The 17,008-nt window shown below is 39.2% G+C and overlaps 2 protein-coding genes across 10 annotated transcripts in view; one reads left to right on the forward strand and one right to left on the reverse strand.

Moving 5' to 3' along the window:
- Positions 1-17,008, forward strand: part of ACTA2 (actin alpha 2, smooth muscle) — a 276,535-nt gene that overhangs the window by 208,609 nt on the left and 50,918 nt on the right. Inside the window, exon 1 of one of the 3 annotated variants that reach the window (XM_055274283.2) lies at positions 5,871-9,174. The exons of the other annotated variants lie outside the window; for them this stretch is intronic. Within the exon in view, the coding sequence (XP_055130258.1) occupies positions 9,108-9,174 (67 nt within the window). The 5' untranslated portion in view covers positions 5,871-9,107. Of the gene's footprint in view, positions 1-5,870; positions 9,175-17,008 lie in introns of those variants that run through there. 3 annotated transcript variants of the gene reach the window in all.
- Positions 1-17,008, reverse strand: part of FAS (Fas cell surface death receptor) — a 136,384-nt gene that overhangs the window by 12,135 nt on the left and 107,241 nt on the right. For 2 of the 7 annotated variants that reach the window (XM_055274280.2, XM_055274281.2), the window contains exons 1-2: positions 13,794-14,081; positions 1,560-1,725 (exon numbers count right to left, since the gene is read on the reverse strand). In XM_055274280.2, coding sequence (XP_055130255.1) covers positions 1,560-1,725; positions 13,794-13,823 — 196 coding nt within the window. In that variant the 5' untranslated portion in view covers positions 13,824-14,081. The other 5 variants (XM_055274277.2, XM_055274279.2, XM_055274278.2 and 2 more) reach the window with 5 other exon arrangements.

Raw genomic sequence — 17,008 nt, forward strand, 5'->3', positions numbered from 1 at the left:
ATATGAATATCACAACGCCAATGAGCATAAACAGATTTGGAAGCAACTTAAATATTGATAAGCCTAAAATTCAACAAGAGGGAATTGAAGTGGGAAGAGTATTTAACATGGTTGGATGCCATCCAGGATATTTTATAGACGGATCAGGGAGAATAAGTTAATCCAGCCAGATCAGTTGGAAATCACTTAAGAAGGTTTATATAATTGAGGATTATATTAGAAATATATCAGAAAACATGACTTTGTTTGATACATACTATTTCAGTCTTTAAATATTCCAAAATTTACCTAAGGAATCCCACATCATATTGATAATGAAATATCATGTGTACAATATTTTCCTTTATTTTTGATTATTTTCTCAGGGTATTTTCGTATAAATTAATTGCTATCTTAGCAAGTATAAACATTTTCAAATTTTTGACTCATATATCCAAATGTCTTTCTTAAAAGTTTGTAACAATTTACATTCACTTCTTAAATTAAAATAAAATAAAGCGAAACCAAAAAGCAATAGACAAAAATCCTTGACAGTTTGATGTGCAAAGCGTATTTTGTTCATTTTAATTTGCATTTTAGGTTTTAAAATTATGAACAAAGATTTCAATTCATAGAGCAAATTGATTGTGTTTAGCAAGTTATCATAAAGCCAGGAAGCCATTCTTTATTCGTGTTGGAGAAGATTTAAGTGTAAATGGGTTTAAGTATAAATGGGTTGGGTTATAGGGGAGATTTTTCCATAAGGGTTATTAAAATCTGGACATGAAGCACAGGGAGACTGGTAGAATCTTTTCACAAACAGGACCCATCCTGTTTTGCAGCTTGAGTGCTGGAAGCCTGGGAGGCCAACCATGAAACATACTACAGTCCTTTTTTGTTCTATTAATCTATCACATGAACCCATGTGCTATTTTCCTTTTTTCAACTCTACTCAAAGTTGAAGAAATGTTTGCACAATTGCATTTTGCTTAGCTTCTAATTTACCAGTGTTTGAAGGATTTGTGATCTGAAATTAGTTTGCCCTTCAAAGTATTGATTTAAAAAAAAAAAGCTGTTGGTTTTTGCCTGTTGCTTTTCTTATTCGTCTAGTTATTCAGCTGCAAAATGCAAATATATTTTGCAGGCTTCAGTGCCAGGACAGCTTTCTTAGAGACTGATTGAAGGGAAGTGCTGAGAAATATCCCTTAAGAGTAGAAGTCTCTTGCTTTCAGAGTTCCACTATTGTTATGATAGATCCTAATCAGTTTTGACATGATAAGCTTTCATATTCACAAATGAGTCATTTTTGCTTAGAAAAAAATGGAGCCAAATAGACCAATATTCTCATTCCAGAGGTGCATGTCACTTGTAAATTAAATTTATCCATAACCACATCAAATAAGCTTGATAAATATAAATAAAACTCATCTTTGGAAAATAATTTCATGGTTGTTTTTCTCTCAGTTATGTTATATAATATAAGGGAACCAAAAGCTGTAAAATTATTATAGTCATGATTACTATGTGCTACTGCTAACTGTGACTTTCACTGTAATCTCTGGGTGTTTTGTGTAACATACCTGGAGGACAGGGCTTATGGCAGAATTGGCCATCATGATGCAGGTCTTCCAAGTTCTGAGTCTCAATTGTAGTAACAGTCTTCCTCAATTCCAATCCCTTGGAGTTGATATCAGTCACTTGGGCATTAACACTTTTGGACAATAATCTAGCAACAGACATAAGAACCTGTAAAATAAAAGCATGAAGAGAATTTTATTGATTTCTGAAGTAAGCAATGTGGTCAACAAGTGTAACCCGCCCAAAATTGGCAGTATCTGCTGTGCACAGGCAAAGCCATGTGAGGGCTCCACTATCTTTCAGATTTCTCTCCAAGAAAGCAGCAGGTCACCTGTATAGCAGTTCAGACCTCAGGTTCTTCAAACCACACTAGAAACAGCACCATGGATGATAGAAGCCAGGTGTTCTAAGGTGAACAGGGCCTCCCACTTACTGCCCTGTGTTTGTGAGTAAAATCACTTACATTCTCCAAGTCTCAGTTTCTTTATCTATAAGTGGAAATAACCTCTTCCTCACAGGCTTGTTGTGAAAATAAGTGGAATAATGCACTTAAAGCTGTTGGCACAGAACCTAGCACATAACAAATACATGCCCAATAAGTGTGCTACTTTTATTATTACAGTTTCAGTGAGGGGGAGCATAGTGGAGGAGGAAAGAGAAATTTCAAAACAACTGTGGTTTGAACCCCAGGTCTGCCACCAAAGATGAATATCCGAGAAAGGCAAAGAGACAGAGAGAGAGAGAGAGAGAGAGAGACACCCCTACGGGTATAGTGCCCTGACTTCCTTGATATACTAAATTCACCCAATATTTAGGAGACAGTATTATGAGAAGGGCTACAATTCCTGGTTTAAATCATCAAGTACCCAGGTGACAGATTACACAGAGTGTGAGAAATGATTTGTCCAATAATTCACAGTTAAGAGTGGCTAACAAGAGACTCAGAACCAGGACTTCTGGCCCAAATCTGGGCTGTTTCATATTTGTAGAATAGTTTCCTAAATATTTTACTCCATCTAGGAATGCAAACAACTCCATTTGTTTTAAGACAATTATCGGCAAGAAGCCTGCAAAGAACCATCAAAACAAATGGATATTGGGGAAAGGGGAGGTGTTTGGCAGGAATTCGCTAAGCACTAAAATCCAGCCCCAAGACCTCCAGTCTGGGAAAACTGTAGCAAGACCCCTAAAGCCAGGGCTCTTGCTGGTGGAGAAGGCAAAACTTGCCAGCCCTGCCCTGAAGCTTGGGAAAAAGCTGAGTTTGCGATCCCCTCCCTCCAGTTTGGGCACTGAATTTCTCAGAACAGCCGTGACCATGACTGCAACCTCTCACAGGGGTGAGGAAATGGAATGCACAAATAGTTAGAAGCTGGAAGTCATCCTATGCTAGAATCTGTGCATTTGTTCCCTTTGAACCTCTCAGAAACAGGGACACATGAAATTTGTTCTTTGTATCCGATGACAAGAAACTGAGAGAACAATTGGATATTCACCCATTGCCTGCAGCATCAGTGAGGAAGAATCACTTTTCATAGCCAACCAGGTTACAGAGTAGAAGAAATGATGCAATAATTAGTAGACACAGAAGATAATGACTGAACCTCTGCCCTAGCACCATGCCAGTCTGAAAGGATCTCTACACTTTCTCAGGAATAGTCAGCCCTCGGATCTAGCATGATGGTTACAAATAGAGCAACAGCTCAATGACCGAATTAAACTAACTACTGGAAGAAATATAGACCCCCATTCAGGCTTATTCCATTGTCAGTGTGGCAAATGGCCTTGATGAGCTAGGATCTGAAAAGGAACCAAAAGAAGAAGGAAAAAAAAACCCCAAAGACAAAATAAAAGCATATTACCTTCTTACCCCCTGTTTTTATTGAAGTTCAAAGCAAACAGGAAAAGACTTTTAAAAAGAAGCAAAAAAAAAAAAAAAGGCATTCAGTGGTGAGAAATGACAGCCCTCAGCATGGCAAGAATGAGTAGACAGAAGCCTGGAACAGTCAGTGAGAATTCTGTTTTGAGCATAGCATCAGACTGCAAATGGTTTGTTTTGATTTAGAGAGGCAAAAGCAAGCTTTAGAGTCATCACAGTGAAGAGGGTTTTACTTTGTTTTTCTTGTTGTTGTTGTTGTTGTTTTTTTAGACTGAGTCTTGCTCTGTCACCCAGGCTGGAGTGCAGTGGCACAATCTAGATCTCGGCTCACTGCAACCTCTGCCTCCGGCATTCAAGCGATTCTTCTGCCTCAGCCTCCCAAGTAGGTGGGATTACAGGAATGCACCACTATGATGGCTAATTTTTTGTATATTTAGTAGAGACGGCATTTCACCATGTTGGCCAGGCTAGTCTCAAACTCCTGACCTCAGAAGATGCTCCCCCCTCAGCTTCCCAAAGTGCTGGGATTACAGGCATGAGCCAATATACCCAGCCAAGAGGATTTTATTACCTCTAGGCAAAGCCCCACAAGGGAATTTCTTCAATATGACCATTGTGCTCAGCTACTGCAGAAAAAAATGCCCTGTTGATGAGGGGGTATAACGGTGGTCCAGAAAATTCAACAGTAGAAGGTTAGGGATTAAGAAAATGAAAAGCGAAAGAAAAGAGGGACATTTCAAGAAAAAAAAGTTTCAGCAGTATATTATCCTTTAACACACAGAAATTTTAATGATGCTTATTTCTAGTTGCTAAGACTATTTTTCTTCATTTTGCTAAACTCATCTTTTCTTGATAATGCATATGTGTTTGTTGTATAATAAAAAAATTTAAAAGGTAGCAGGGTTGTGTTGAGCCTAAAGATCTATACTGATTTATCATAATGACCTGTGTTTTTATTTTTTAGTAAAATGGAAAATCTGGGTAATAATAGTAGTAAATCTGTAACAGCAACTTAGTATTTGAAAGGTGGAAAAAATTCTAAACCTTTGAATTATTAACATTTAATTCTTTATATAAATTTTGGTTCTTTTGCTCTTCTAGTTTTCTTTGGTAGTCTTATAATTTTACTAAATCAAACATCATAAATATTAACGTCTGTTTAATCGGATATGTTTTCTTAAACCAGCATAATCAAAGCCATTTTATTTCTCTTTGGTCCTCTAGGACTAAATATATCACCACTCATTATAGCAACGTTGTTTGATGGTAAAGAAAATTCTCTTTTATTTTTGAAGTAAAATTATTGGACACAAAAATATGTTACACTAAAGAGAACTTTTTAATTTTTGAAATCAAAAGCTCAGTTATACAAATCACCAGAAACTGGTGACTACAGTTTGCAGTAATTTCGGTCTCTGATGAAATCTTGGTTTATTTTTTCTTAAAGAATACTTACCATGGAAATGCACTTTATTAACCACACCCTGATAGATTCCCACGTCAAAAATGCAACGGGAGTTGCTGGTTGCCAATGAGACAATAAGATAAACAAAAGGTACCTCATAATTTAGGATCTCATTGCGCTGTTACTGAACTAGGAATAAACAGATATATTTCTCAGAACGCTGTCTATTTTTATGCCTCTAGAGACGACATGGGTTAACTTTCTTGTGTGGCTTATAAACTGAAAAAAATCTAATAATGAAGTATTGTTTAGGACCCGTAGAGACTACTCTGGGGAGAAAGACACATATAAGTTCTAGGAGGTTTGTCATAAAATATTACGAATATTATTTTATATTTGAACCGAGTGTTTTTGAAAGTGCACTTTATCATACAAGCATAATAGTTACCCTTCTGTACGAGCTTAATAAAATAAAATGCTTAGCTTAAAAGTCACTTAGAAATGCATGTTAATAGATTTATCTTAAAGTTAGACATCTCAAATTGAAAGTGGACATTTTAACCCCTGGCTTTGAATTTCAAATAGATTGATGAAAATAGATGGGTTATGGGGTTCCACAGGAAAGAGTGCTCCCCACCCCATTCCTCTCAGAATGCAGCAAAGAAGTAACAGAAGGCAGAGGGGTACTTGAGAGAACAGTAGAAACAGAAAGTGAGATTTTTTTTTTTTTTTGAGACGGAGTCTCGCTCTGTTGCCAGGCTGGAGTGCAGTGGCGCGATCTCAGCTCACTGCAACCTCCACCTCCTGGGTTCAAGTGATTCTCCTGCCTCAGCTTCCCAAGTAGCCGGGACTACAGATGCACACCACCACGCCCAGCTAATTTTTGTATTTTTAGTAGAGACGGGGTTTCACCATGTTGGCCAGATGGTCTCAATCTCTTGACCTCGTGATCTGCCTGCCTCGGCCTCCCAAAGTGCTGGGATTACAGGCGTGAGCCACCGTGCCCGGACGAATTTTTTCTTTTTTGTAAAGGGGAGTGTTGACACCAGCAAAGCATCCAGTTAGCTTCTAAAATTTTAAACAATTAAACTAAAAGTTGGTATCTCATTATATTTACAATTTAGAGCAGAAAGGACTTTATAGATGACCTAGCCCAAACCCCTTTTCTGATAGAGATGGCAGTATCCCAACTGGTGAAGTGACTGGCCCACAGTCATGCATCTAGCAAAGGAGATTCAGGACTGTCATGGGCTAAATTGTGTCCTCCCCCAACTCCCAAATTCATATAGTGATACCGATACCCTAACTTCCTGAGCATCTGAATGTGACTGTATCAGGAGATAGGGTCTTTACAGAGATGATTAAGTCAAAATGGTGTTAATAGGGTGAGCCTTAATCCAATGTGACTGGTGACATTTTAAGAAGAGGAAATTTGGTATATACAACTTCCAGAGCTCTTGTATTTGGAAGGTTGGAAGGGTCCAGACTTTGGAAGAGTGTCTTGGCTTCACTGTTTTTGTTTTTTTTTTTTGTTTTTTTTTTTTTTTTTTGCTTTTTTTTTTAACTAAAGCTATATAAAGCTTGTAGATTAGACAGTATAAATTTCCAAATTAAAAAGAAAAGAGGAAATTTGGACACACATACAAACAGAGGAAGATAATGTGAAGACACATGGAAAAGAAGGCCATCTACAAGCCTGAACAGATCCTGCCCTCGTGGTCCTCAGAAGGAACCAGTCCAGATGGCACCTTGATATCAGACTTCTAGCCCCCAAAACTGTAGCCACCCAGTTGGCAGTCCTAAGAATTTAATATAAGGAATGAACTATAGTCTCTTGATTCTCTTGGATTCTTGATTTGTGAGACATTAGTGGTACATATAAACTTGGGATCCCTCACAGTTGAGCCCAAGAATTTCCCGTCTTGGATGATCACTGAGCTAAATAGGCAAGAGATTTCCCATGGTCTTCAGAACTAGAATTAGCAGGTGCCAAGATGAACTAGAGCTACTTCTTTCCAGACTTATTGGTCCTGCTAGGCTGGGTTGAAATCTCACCACCCTCTACTGCTGAGGACAAAAATGGAGCAAGAAATGAAGTTCCACTGACTAATTCTGCTTGTCTGCTTGTAGACTTTCAGTTACTTATCAACACTTGAGGAAAAAGAAATTCTAAAAGACTAATAGTTTATTATTAAATAGCTTAAAATTTCCAATAAGATAATGCATCTCTAATATATCTGTGTAAAAAACAGGGATATAGTGATGCCATCTTGTCCTACTACATTATTGAAAACCTGAAATAGAAGTAAAATAAATTTTTCTACATGAAAGAGATAAGCAAAGATCCCATTCGTTTGTATGTTTTTCAAAATGTGTACATAAAAATACACATGGTAATCTTATCCCAGGGATGTCCTTTCTTTCTTAAAGCCAATCTCTGGAAAGTCCAGGACAGAGGTAGTTGAAGCAACAGTTGCAAGTTACTGTTTAGATCCATGACTGGCCAAGCCATAAATAAAACAAAATGAATGAGCCTAGGAAATTCCATCTGAAATTACATTTTGAGTTTAGTGCTAGAGTTAGAAAAATAGTTCTCAAGACCCTGACAGACATCAGAATCCTGTAGTGATGCATTATTTATTAAAAAATGCTAAGGCCCCCACATAGACCTAAGGAATCAGGATCTCTGAGAATGGGGAAGTACCCTTGGTGATTTTGATGCTCATCACAGTTGCAGGGCAACTAGATTAGAGGAAGCAGAGTCTGAGGTTAGCAGGTTACTACATTTACATGTGAAAATATAAGAGTTTTATAGACTAACGGCATCTGTGTTCAGCACTTGCAAATCAGAATTTGACTTCTCATGAAGAAATAATGACCCTTCCAAAAATAAGCTTGAAGATAAGAGAAATGACCTTTGGTAGAGGAAATGGGTAATGTAAGGGCTACAGAGTCCTAAAATACAGCCCCAGAGCCCTTACAAGCCCAGAGGGGCCACGTGGGTCATACAAGAATAAAGCAACCTGGGATAAGGGACTACAGAGAGAGGGAGGGGATTGGGACCAGCTCTGCCTGTGGCCACTACCTATGCGCAGTATAGGCCCAGGGTTTTTTTGTATATTTTTATTTGACAAATAAAAAAATTGTATATATTTATGGTATATAACATGATGTCTTGAATTATGTACATATTTTGGGAGATAATTAGCTAAATCGAGCTAATTAACATTGGGCATTCCTTCACATACTTATCATTTTGTGTGTGTGGCGAGAACACTTAAAATCTACTCTTAGTAATTTTCAAGTATACAATACATTGTTATTAGCTATAGACATCAAGTTGTACACTAGATCTCTTGAACTTATTCCTCCTAACTGAAATTTTGTATCCTTTGACGAATATCTCCCTAACTCCCCCAACTTTGCCCCCTACCAGCCTCTGGTAACCACTATTCTACTCTCTACTTTAATGGATTCGAACCTTTTAGATTCCACATATAAGTGAGATCATGCAGTATTTGTCTTTCTGTGAGTATAGGCCCAATTTTTAAAATCAAGCCTAAAACCTTACAGACATTCATGTGAAAAAAAACAACCACCATCAGTTAGTTAGGACCAATGATCTCTTTGTGAGAATGGCTAAAAACCAAAGCTAAATCCTCAGCAAAAAAACAAGAGCCTTCACCCGCATACTCTGACTTCCTCTTACTCTCTTTTTCAAGATCTCTGCCCTCACAAATAAAAAGTATTCACATTTCTCATATCTTATATTTTTATAGCCTCATAAAACACAGAGGTGAATAGAAACGCAATGCTGCCTGACTTCACTGAAGGACAGGCTGTCATTAATGAATCCAACGTCAAATTGTCAAATTTACTCTAATTTTGCCAGTTTATCCCAGTCCATGCCTTAACACAACCTACAGTAAGCTTGCTCACTTTGCTGGGCTGAGTATATCTGCTGACTGAATTTGTAGTCAGATTTGCTAATTTACAAGGCTGGCCTTGCTCTAAAGGTATAATTTTTTGTTTCTTTGTTTTCTTTGTAGACAGAGTCTCACTCTGTCGCCCAGCCTGGAGTGCAGTGGCATTATCTTGGCTCACTGCAACTTCCACCTCCCAGGTTCCAGCGATTCTCCTGCTGCAACCTCCTGAGTAGCTGAGATGACAGGCACACCACCACACCCAGCTAATTTGTGTATTTTCAGCAGAGTCAGGTTTTTGCCATGTTGGCCAGGCTGGTCTCAAACTCCTAATCTCAAGTGATCCATGATCCACCCACCTTGGCCTCCCAAAGTGCTGGGTGACAGGCGTGAGTCACCCGCCCAGCCTAAAGGTATAATCTTATACTAAATTCACTATCGTTTCTACTTAGTGGGACTCAGGCTAGTTGTCCTATATAACTATGATTAACATTTCTAAATGCCTAAAGATGGGGTGACTGGGCTGTACAACAGTTTATTTCAAATCAAGAAAGCAGTTGTGATCAAAGGGAAGAACCACCTCATTTCCTTCCGGGGAAGGTGAAGTTACCACCTTACAAAAGTCAACTTCTCTCTGATTTGGGCTTTACTACTCACACTGTCACTTGAAAGACGATAAACGTAGGCAAGTGGACTGAAGATTTGTTCCTGCTTGAGACTGAATTGAAGATATTTAATTGGTGTTAGAAGTCGAACTATATAAAAAGCTAAAGACTTTTTTTAAAGCAAGGATTTTCCAGAAAATAAAGAGGATTTATTAAATGTTATTTTTCCACTTTTATGAATATATATATATATACATACATAGCAAAAAGAAAACTACACACTAAGGTTCTTGTAGTGTTGTACCTTATAAGAAGTACAAGGTACAACATATAAAATTATGTTGCTTTTTATCGTTTTAAATTATTTTATTATTTTTCATCATAAGTCCTACAATTTTATTATGTAAGTTCTATGAGTAATTTTTTAGTAACAAGAAAAAGTCATATATATATGTATCCCAGTACATTTAAGAAATGCTTTCTTTCTAATAGTAAATTATAAAAATAAGTAATAAATTTAAAAATAAATAATAAAAATTATAGTAATCCCAGCTCATTTAATAAATGCTCTCTCTATAATGTATCCAATAAAAAATAAGAAAAATTATGTAGAAATAGAAAAAGGTTTGTGCAACATGCAAAGGAACAAAAAGCAGACTATATATAGCTCAAATTAAACATGCAATTATGTATATGTGTAGAGAAGGCTAAGAATTTATAAGTAAAATCAAATTCTTTACATTAGTGTGGTGAGATAAAGTATAAATGTAGTTTTTAAATATTTGCTTTTTGTTTCACATCATATGGTCATTTTTTCTATATTTACGTATTTAAAAAGAAGAAAGGCATGGGTTCACTGTCCTAAATTTGGTTTCAAGTTGCTTTTTATCAATTTCAAGTTTTAAATTGTGTTATTTTATTTTTCATCATAAGTAAATAGTCTTTAGTACCTATTACAAAACATGTGCTCATCAAGGGACTTTTGGGGCCCAAGATAATTCGCCAAAAGCAATTAACTTCCTAGGGGCTTTCAAGTGGGGGGATTTCCTTACTTAGGTTTCAGACCATCTCTGAAGAAACAGTTATTCTCTCAAACTGGCAGTTTACTCTGGTAATTTGGCACCCCTAAAGCATTCTAGTAGCCTTCAAAGAGGTTCCTTTGAAACACTGACACTTCTTCTATGTGTCAGTATAAGAGTATTCAGAAGGAAATTACTTGTCCAGTGTCTCAAAGAGCTTGCTCAGAGACAACGTCCAAATTCCAGATCTTCTTTGCCTCTAATTTGCTGCTAAGGGTGTTAACTGTATTTCAGGCATGAACATTAGAGGATTTTTCAGTAGTCTAACTGTAGCTGGTAGTGGGGGTGCTGCCATTTATCAATTTAATTTTTGCTTGCAAACCTGGCCATCATTTACAAATTTCTGTTTTTCCATCCTGGTTGCTAATGTCTTAATTCACATTTTATCATTTTATTGTATTTATAAGACTTCTCAAGTCCTTTGTGATGTAAATATGGCCCATTAAAAATGAAAATAAATAGCCCAGTTTATGTTCGTTAGGTTGATTTAAGAAAAATTATTAAATTACAAATTAAGCTACAAAAATGATTAAATAGTCCGTTTTATGTTCTTTGGGTTGGTTTAAGAAAAATGATTAAATTACAAATTAAATAACTGTTCTTTATTTTCTCCACAAAACTATTCTGTATGACTACTTGTAAATACACAGCTTTATTTTCCAAAGGCCCTCTCCTTTCCTTTGACCATAAGATAACCATTCTACAAAATGTAAAGGAGAGCAAACTGGCTGTCCAGTGATTGCCTGGCCGTCCAGTGATTGCCTGGCCAATGTCCTAAATAATGCAAGACAAAACCTATTGGGGCCCAATAAAATAAAAATCCATGGACTCTTAGAGGCTTCGGAATTCAAATGAGCCTCATGGATCCACATCCCTTCGATTAGCAAGCTGGCATTTCTGAGCGAGGGACTTTCCAAAACAGGCTGCTCAAGTTTCTTGGCCAATAACAGGGTCATGCACAATAAAAAAAAAAAAAAAGCAACCCACAGCTATTTCTCAAACAAATTTGTAAAGTAAGTTTGACTCTTTTTCTGTCTCCTTTAGACATTTGTCAACGTTTTGGGATTTCAAACTTTTTTATTGTAAGTGTCAGAGTAAAAACACTCAGAAATAGGAAAGAGAAAACTAACACCGGGAATGTTGACAGAAGGAAAGAGAAAGAGAAGCAAAAGGGGTTAAGGATGGGGATACTTGTTGACTATAGTTATCACCAGTCAGAGGACTAGGGGAAGAGGGGAAAAGCAGAAAACAGCTCCCCACCCATCTATGTCCAGCCCATTAATAGAATTAAAATTTGCTTCTGTATTCCAAGTAATTAGCACTTTGCATCCATTTTATTTATTGCTACTAGTAAGAAAGCATAACCGTGAAGGCATAAAAGCAAACATTTTCTGGAGACACATGAGGTGACACAAGAGTGTCGAAACTTCTTTAAGGATAAAGGCCTGATGTTAGCACAAAACCAATTTCTGTGTAACTAAGAGTCATATTAGAGGGGAGAAATGGAAGATAAACTGCAAAACATAAACAATGATTACTTAGGTGATAGAGTTATGTCTGATTTTTGTATTTGACTCACCCGCATTTATAAATTTTATTTAATAAGCCTTAATTTCCTAGGCCATATATCATATACAAATATGTTATACCTAACTTATAGGTATTATAATATGTATATATACATAAATGTATGAATATTTATATATGCGTGTGTGTGTGTGTGTGTGTATTCTTTCAGAAAAGCAAAGTTTTCTTCAGGCTTTAAACACGCAGCCTCTGGTAAAGGTGCTATTGGTACAAAAGTTCAACAAGCTTTGACAATTTTCTTACACTTTACTAATACTGCTGTCCAAAAACTATGAGATTTTCAAAGCAGCCAACATTGCAGTAGTGCAATGGTTAATAACAAGAGAGAGAAGAGTGTAGTCTGAGGTTGTATAAATGTTTTCTCAATCTTGAATCATAAATTTTCTCCAAGGAAGTTTCTAAAGAAGCCCAAATAGTGCACATTATTTCTGAAAGGAACAGGATTTTTTTTTTCTAATCATAAAATGGACCCAGACATCTCAGCCTCTTGGTGTAATCTGGATATCAGATGCAATCAGCGAACAGCCTGAGTTTTGGAATTAGATCTGAGTTCAATCCCATATCTGCCATTTACTAGCTGTGTGATCTTGGCTGAATTACTGAAGCTCTCTGAACCTCATTTCGCCATCTGTAAAATGGGGATGTGGTCATCTTCCCCACTACATGGCTCTCGTGAGAATCCACGGAGATCACATTTGTAAACACTTCTCTCGCTATGCCTGGCACTTTGTTGGGGCCCAATAAAATAAAAATCCATGGACTCTCTGAGGCTCCAGTACTCAAATGAGCCTCCTGGATCCACGTCTCTTCGATTAGCCATCTGCAAGCTGGCATTTCTGAGCGAGGGACTTTTCAAAACAGGCTGCTCAAGTTTCTTGGCCAATAATAGGCGCCAATTCTGTGCAGTGGGAACGAGTACCACCAACCCCAGCAGGAGGCCAAGCAGAAATCACCATGGGAGTGCAAGCTAAGAAAGGGCAAAAGAAGAAAGAGAAGGGCAGAAAAACAAAACAAAATGAAACCACTCAGGCAGCGACTTACAGTCTTAAGGAGAGAATTCCCGGAAGGGAGACAAGGCAGTTTCTTTTTCTGTGTGACAATAAAAAACGGTAAACAAGCCTCCAGAAGCTCATTCAGCCCCCATATAACTTTTTCGAGAAAGAAACGGTGCCGTTCTTCCGAGCCCTCCGGCTTAACCACTGCTTCGGGGCTGACTTATTTCCTACGTCTGAGAACTGCCAGAAAATGAGCAATATCTGTTCTGAAGGCTGCAGGCTCTCTCCCCGCCCCCGCGGGGCGGCGCGCACTCACCCACCCGCGCCGGAGCGGACCTTTGGCTTGGCTTGTCAGAGCTTGTCCAGGAGTTCCGCTCCTCTCTCCAACCGGGGTCCCCCTCCAGCGACCCTAAAGCTTCCCAAACTTCCGCTTCAATTCCTGTCCGCCCCCCACGCCCACCTCAACGTGGAGCACAGTGGTCCCCGAGGAGCGCTGGAGCTGCCCCGCCTGCCCCGGGGGGTCAGCACTTCGCATCAAGACCCAAGCAAAGCAAGTCCTCCAGCGTTCTGAGCACCCGGGCCTGAGGAAAGGTCCTAACAGCCCCCGGGAGCCAGTCTCCAACGCCTCCCACAGCAGCCCGCCACTCCCAGGTGCCCGCGTGCGCCGCTGCCGCCGCAATCCCGTACGCGTCCCGCGCCCGCCCCATTTTGCCTATCCCCGGGACCAGGACGGGGTAAGCCTCCACCCGGGCAGGAGAGGGCTCACCAGAGGTAGGAGGGTCCAGATGCCCAGCATGGTTGTTGAGCAATCCTCTGAAGTGAAAGAGCCTCCCCAACTCCGTACTGAGCGGGTCCACCAACCCGGGAGAAGAGGCAGCTCCGCCTGGGCAGCCAGGGCTGGCCTTAGGGTGTGTTCCGTGCCAGTGCCCGCCCCCGAGGCTCCAGCCAAGTCACTCGTAAACCGCTTCCCTCACTCCCCAGAAGCGTCTTTGAACACCTGTGTGTCACTCTTGCGCGAGATCAGAGACGAGCTCACGAAAAGCCCCCGTGGTCAGGAGGATGGGAAGGAAGCCTCGCTGGGGAACGCCCGGGTTGGGGAGGGCTCCATTGATTCAGCAACTTGGCCTGCGCGTGGGTAGTGAGGGGGAAAAGTCAGGGTGAGGAAGGAGTCAGGGTTCGTTGCACAAATGGGCATTCCTGTGCCGGGGCATTCCTGCAGTGGCTGGCATGCTCCCTTCAGGTGAGGACCTCGAGAGCCGGCCTGCTGTCCTTTCTAAAGGCTTCTGCTGTCGTTCAACCTGGGAAGTTGGGGAGGTCTTGAAGGAAAATGGAGCTCAGAGCGCAGAGGTCCTACCTGGGTGCAGGAGCCTTGGCTAATTGCTGGACTCAATCAGAGGAAGACTTGCGGGGCATTTGACTGGGCTGTCCATGTTGTGGCTGCAGCATGACAGGCTCACAGACGTTCCTGGAATGGACAGTTAACCATATGAAAAAGTACAGATATTGCGCCATAGGGCTCTGAAAAGGGAGGGCCCCTTAGTTTTTATTTCTCAAGAGGAAAACAAAGCTAACAACTTAAGGCAAATCGCACAGCCCCAGCTATATTAAACATTCACAATTACTTCCTGTCCTTCGTTACTCATTATTTCCTGGCCAATTTTCTTAAAAAAAAAAAAAAAAATCTTGTAATTCTTTCGTGCTCTGGTGAACACTGTTCAAAGTCACTATTGTTTTGGAACGGTAGATAGCTCTTAGGTAGTTTTGCATGCATTTTACAGAAGGTATGTTTGGATAATGACATCATTACTGAACCTGAATTTGGATGCAGTTCCAGACTGGACACATTGAAGGTTTCAGTATTCCTTTGGCATCGTCCACCAAGCTCTGCACCTCACTCTGCAACCTCTCTCCCTTCCCAATTAGATTCAACCCATTAATAACACATTAATAACCCTTTGCTTGGCTCACTGTTCATCCTTCAGGCTTCCTCTTAGTTGACATTTTCTTCTGGAGCCTGTTTGGGCCCTCAAATCCAGGTTAGGTTACCCTCCTGAGTGCTTTCCATCACCCTGTATTTTGCATCTGTCACTGCACTTACCACCAGTCTTGTAGGTGTTGATAGGCTTCTCTCTGTTCCACCTTTCGGTAGACTGCTAGTGCCATGAGGAAGACCCTGGGCATGCCAGCCTTGTGCACACACTCTGAGCATCTAATAGACATAAAAAGAAGTGGGATAGGGAGGATGGTATATGGGCATTCTCCATATTATCTTTGCAACTTTTTTGAAATCCTAAAATTATTCCAAAATAAAAAGTTCATTTAAATAAAAAAATGTAAAAAGAAGGAAGGAAAAGAGGTGGGAAGCAAGGAAAGGAGAGGTACGGGAAGAAGGAATGGAAGGAGGGAAGAGAGAAAAAAAGGGGAAAGGACAATTGACAAAATCAGTATCTCTTGAGTGTGAATTATAAGCCAGCAACTCGCATATGTGGATCTTCCTTACTTAATACTTATCATTATAGCCCAGTGAGGTGAGTGATTATTAAACTTACTTTACAAATAAAAAAAAAGTAGCCAAAAAAGCTTAAGCAACATTGGCAAAGATGGTTAGTTAATAAATAGCAGAGTCAGGAATTAAACTTAGATATTCTTGCTCCCAAGGTCCTGCTCTTTCTATGCCATACTCCCTTCCCCTACCCTCTACCCATGTACATCTAATTATCCTCAAGTTCAAGGAGACAGGAATGGGTGCTTTGTGGGGAGAAATATGTTTCATGGTCAAATAATCTTAGAAAATTCTGGGTTACTTTAACTTGAAAACTTTCTTAATCCAAAACTTCTCCGGGCCCTTAGTATGCTAATATCAAAGGGTGGGGTAATTATATGTACTGTTCCCCAAACTTCTTTGTTTATGGAACCCTTTGAGGAATCTATTGAGTGAACACCTAATGAATGCTGGTGTTCTGGGGAAAACAGTTTGGGCACCTCTAAAGGTTATTTTTATTTTACCAGCATATTCCTGAGAGTCCTCAGGCCTTCAAGGGCAAAGAAATAAAATTTTAATAATAGAATTTCAGGCACTCTACCAGATGTTGGAGATATTTTGGACAACATCCTTATTCAAACCATACCATATAAGTTAAAGTTTGTTTCTTGTACTCTTTTAAGACATCCTGGTTTCTGAACATTCTGAATAACATTTAAACAAATATCTGACTATGTAAAAAACTGGAAGAGTTAAGATTAAAAAAAAAAAAAAAGCTTCTACAGTGTTTACCACTAAGACTTTTGTTCTTTTCCCCTTTGGACCTAATGTTTAAAAAATGTTGTCAACCAAATTGTTTTTACTAAATAGCAATAAGTTGATTTTAATAACTTCCAACTATAGTGTATATCCATGACTGTTTATCCTGCCTTTCTCCTTCTTCTTCCTCCTGGTAATAGTACTTCCAAGTTGTCTTTAGAAAAACTGTCCCTCTCCCCTTTTCTTAACTATTTGATGTGAGTGATTCTTTTAGTCAGGGTTCTCTAGGGAAATAGAACCAAGAGAATGAACAGATAGAAAGATAGATAGATAGGAGTTGGCTCACGTGATTGTGGAGGCCGGCAAGTCCAAAACTTTAGCATTGGCCAACAGGCTGGAGACCCATGACAAAGTTACAGTTCAAGTCTAAAGTCAGTCTGCTGGCATAATTCTCACTCTCTCAGCGGAAGTCAGTCTTTTTTTTTTTTTTTTAAGGCCTTCAACTAATTGGATAAGGCCTATTGACGTTATAGAAAGTGAATGTTTTACTCAAAGTGTAAAGATTTAAATGTTAATCCCATCCAAAACATTGCTTTACAGAAACATCTAAGATAGTGTTTCACTAAATAGCTGAATGCCATGGACTAGCTAATTTGATACATAAAATTAACCATCACAGTGGCATTGATACCAATCCCAAGGCTTGGGTATACATGTAGGTGGAGGGAGGTAGTGGGTGA

This window comes from Symphalangus syndactylus, chromosome 4, assembly GCF_028878055.3.
Source record: "Symphalangus syndactylus isolate Jambi chromosome 4, NHGRI_mSymSyn1-v2.1_pri, whole genome shotgun sequence".
NCBI classification, from domain to species: domain Eukaryota; kingdom Metazoa; phylum Chordata; class Mammalia; order Primates; family Hylobatidae; genus Symphalangus; species Symphalangus syndactylus.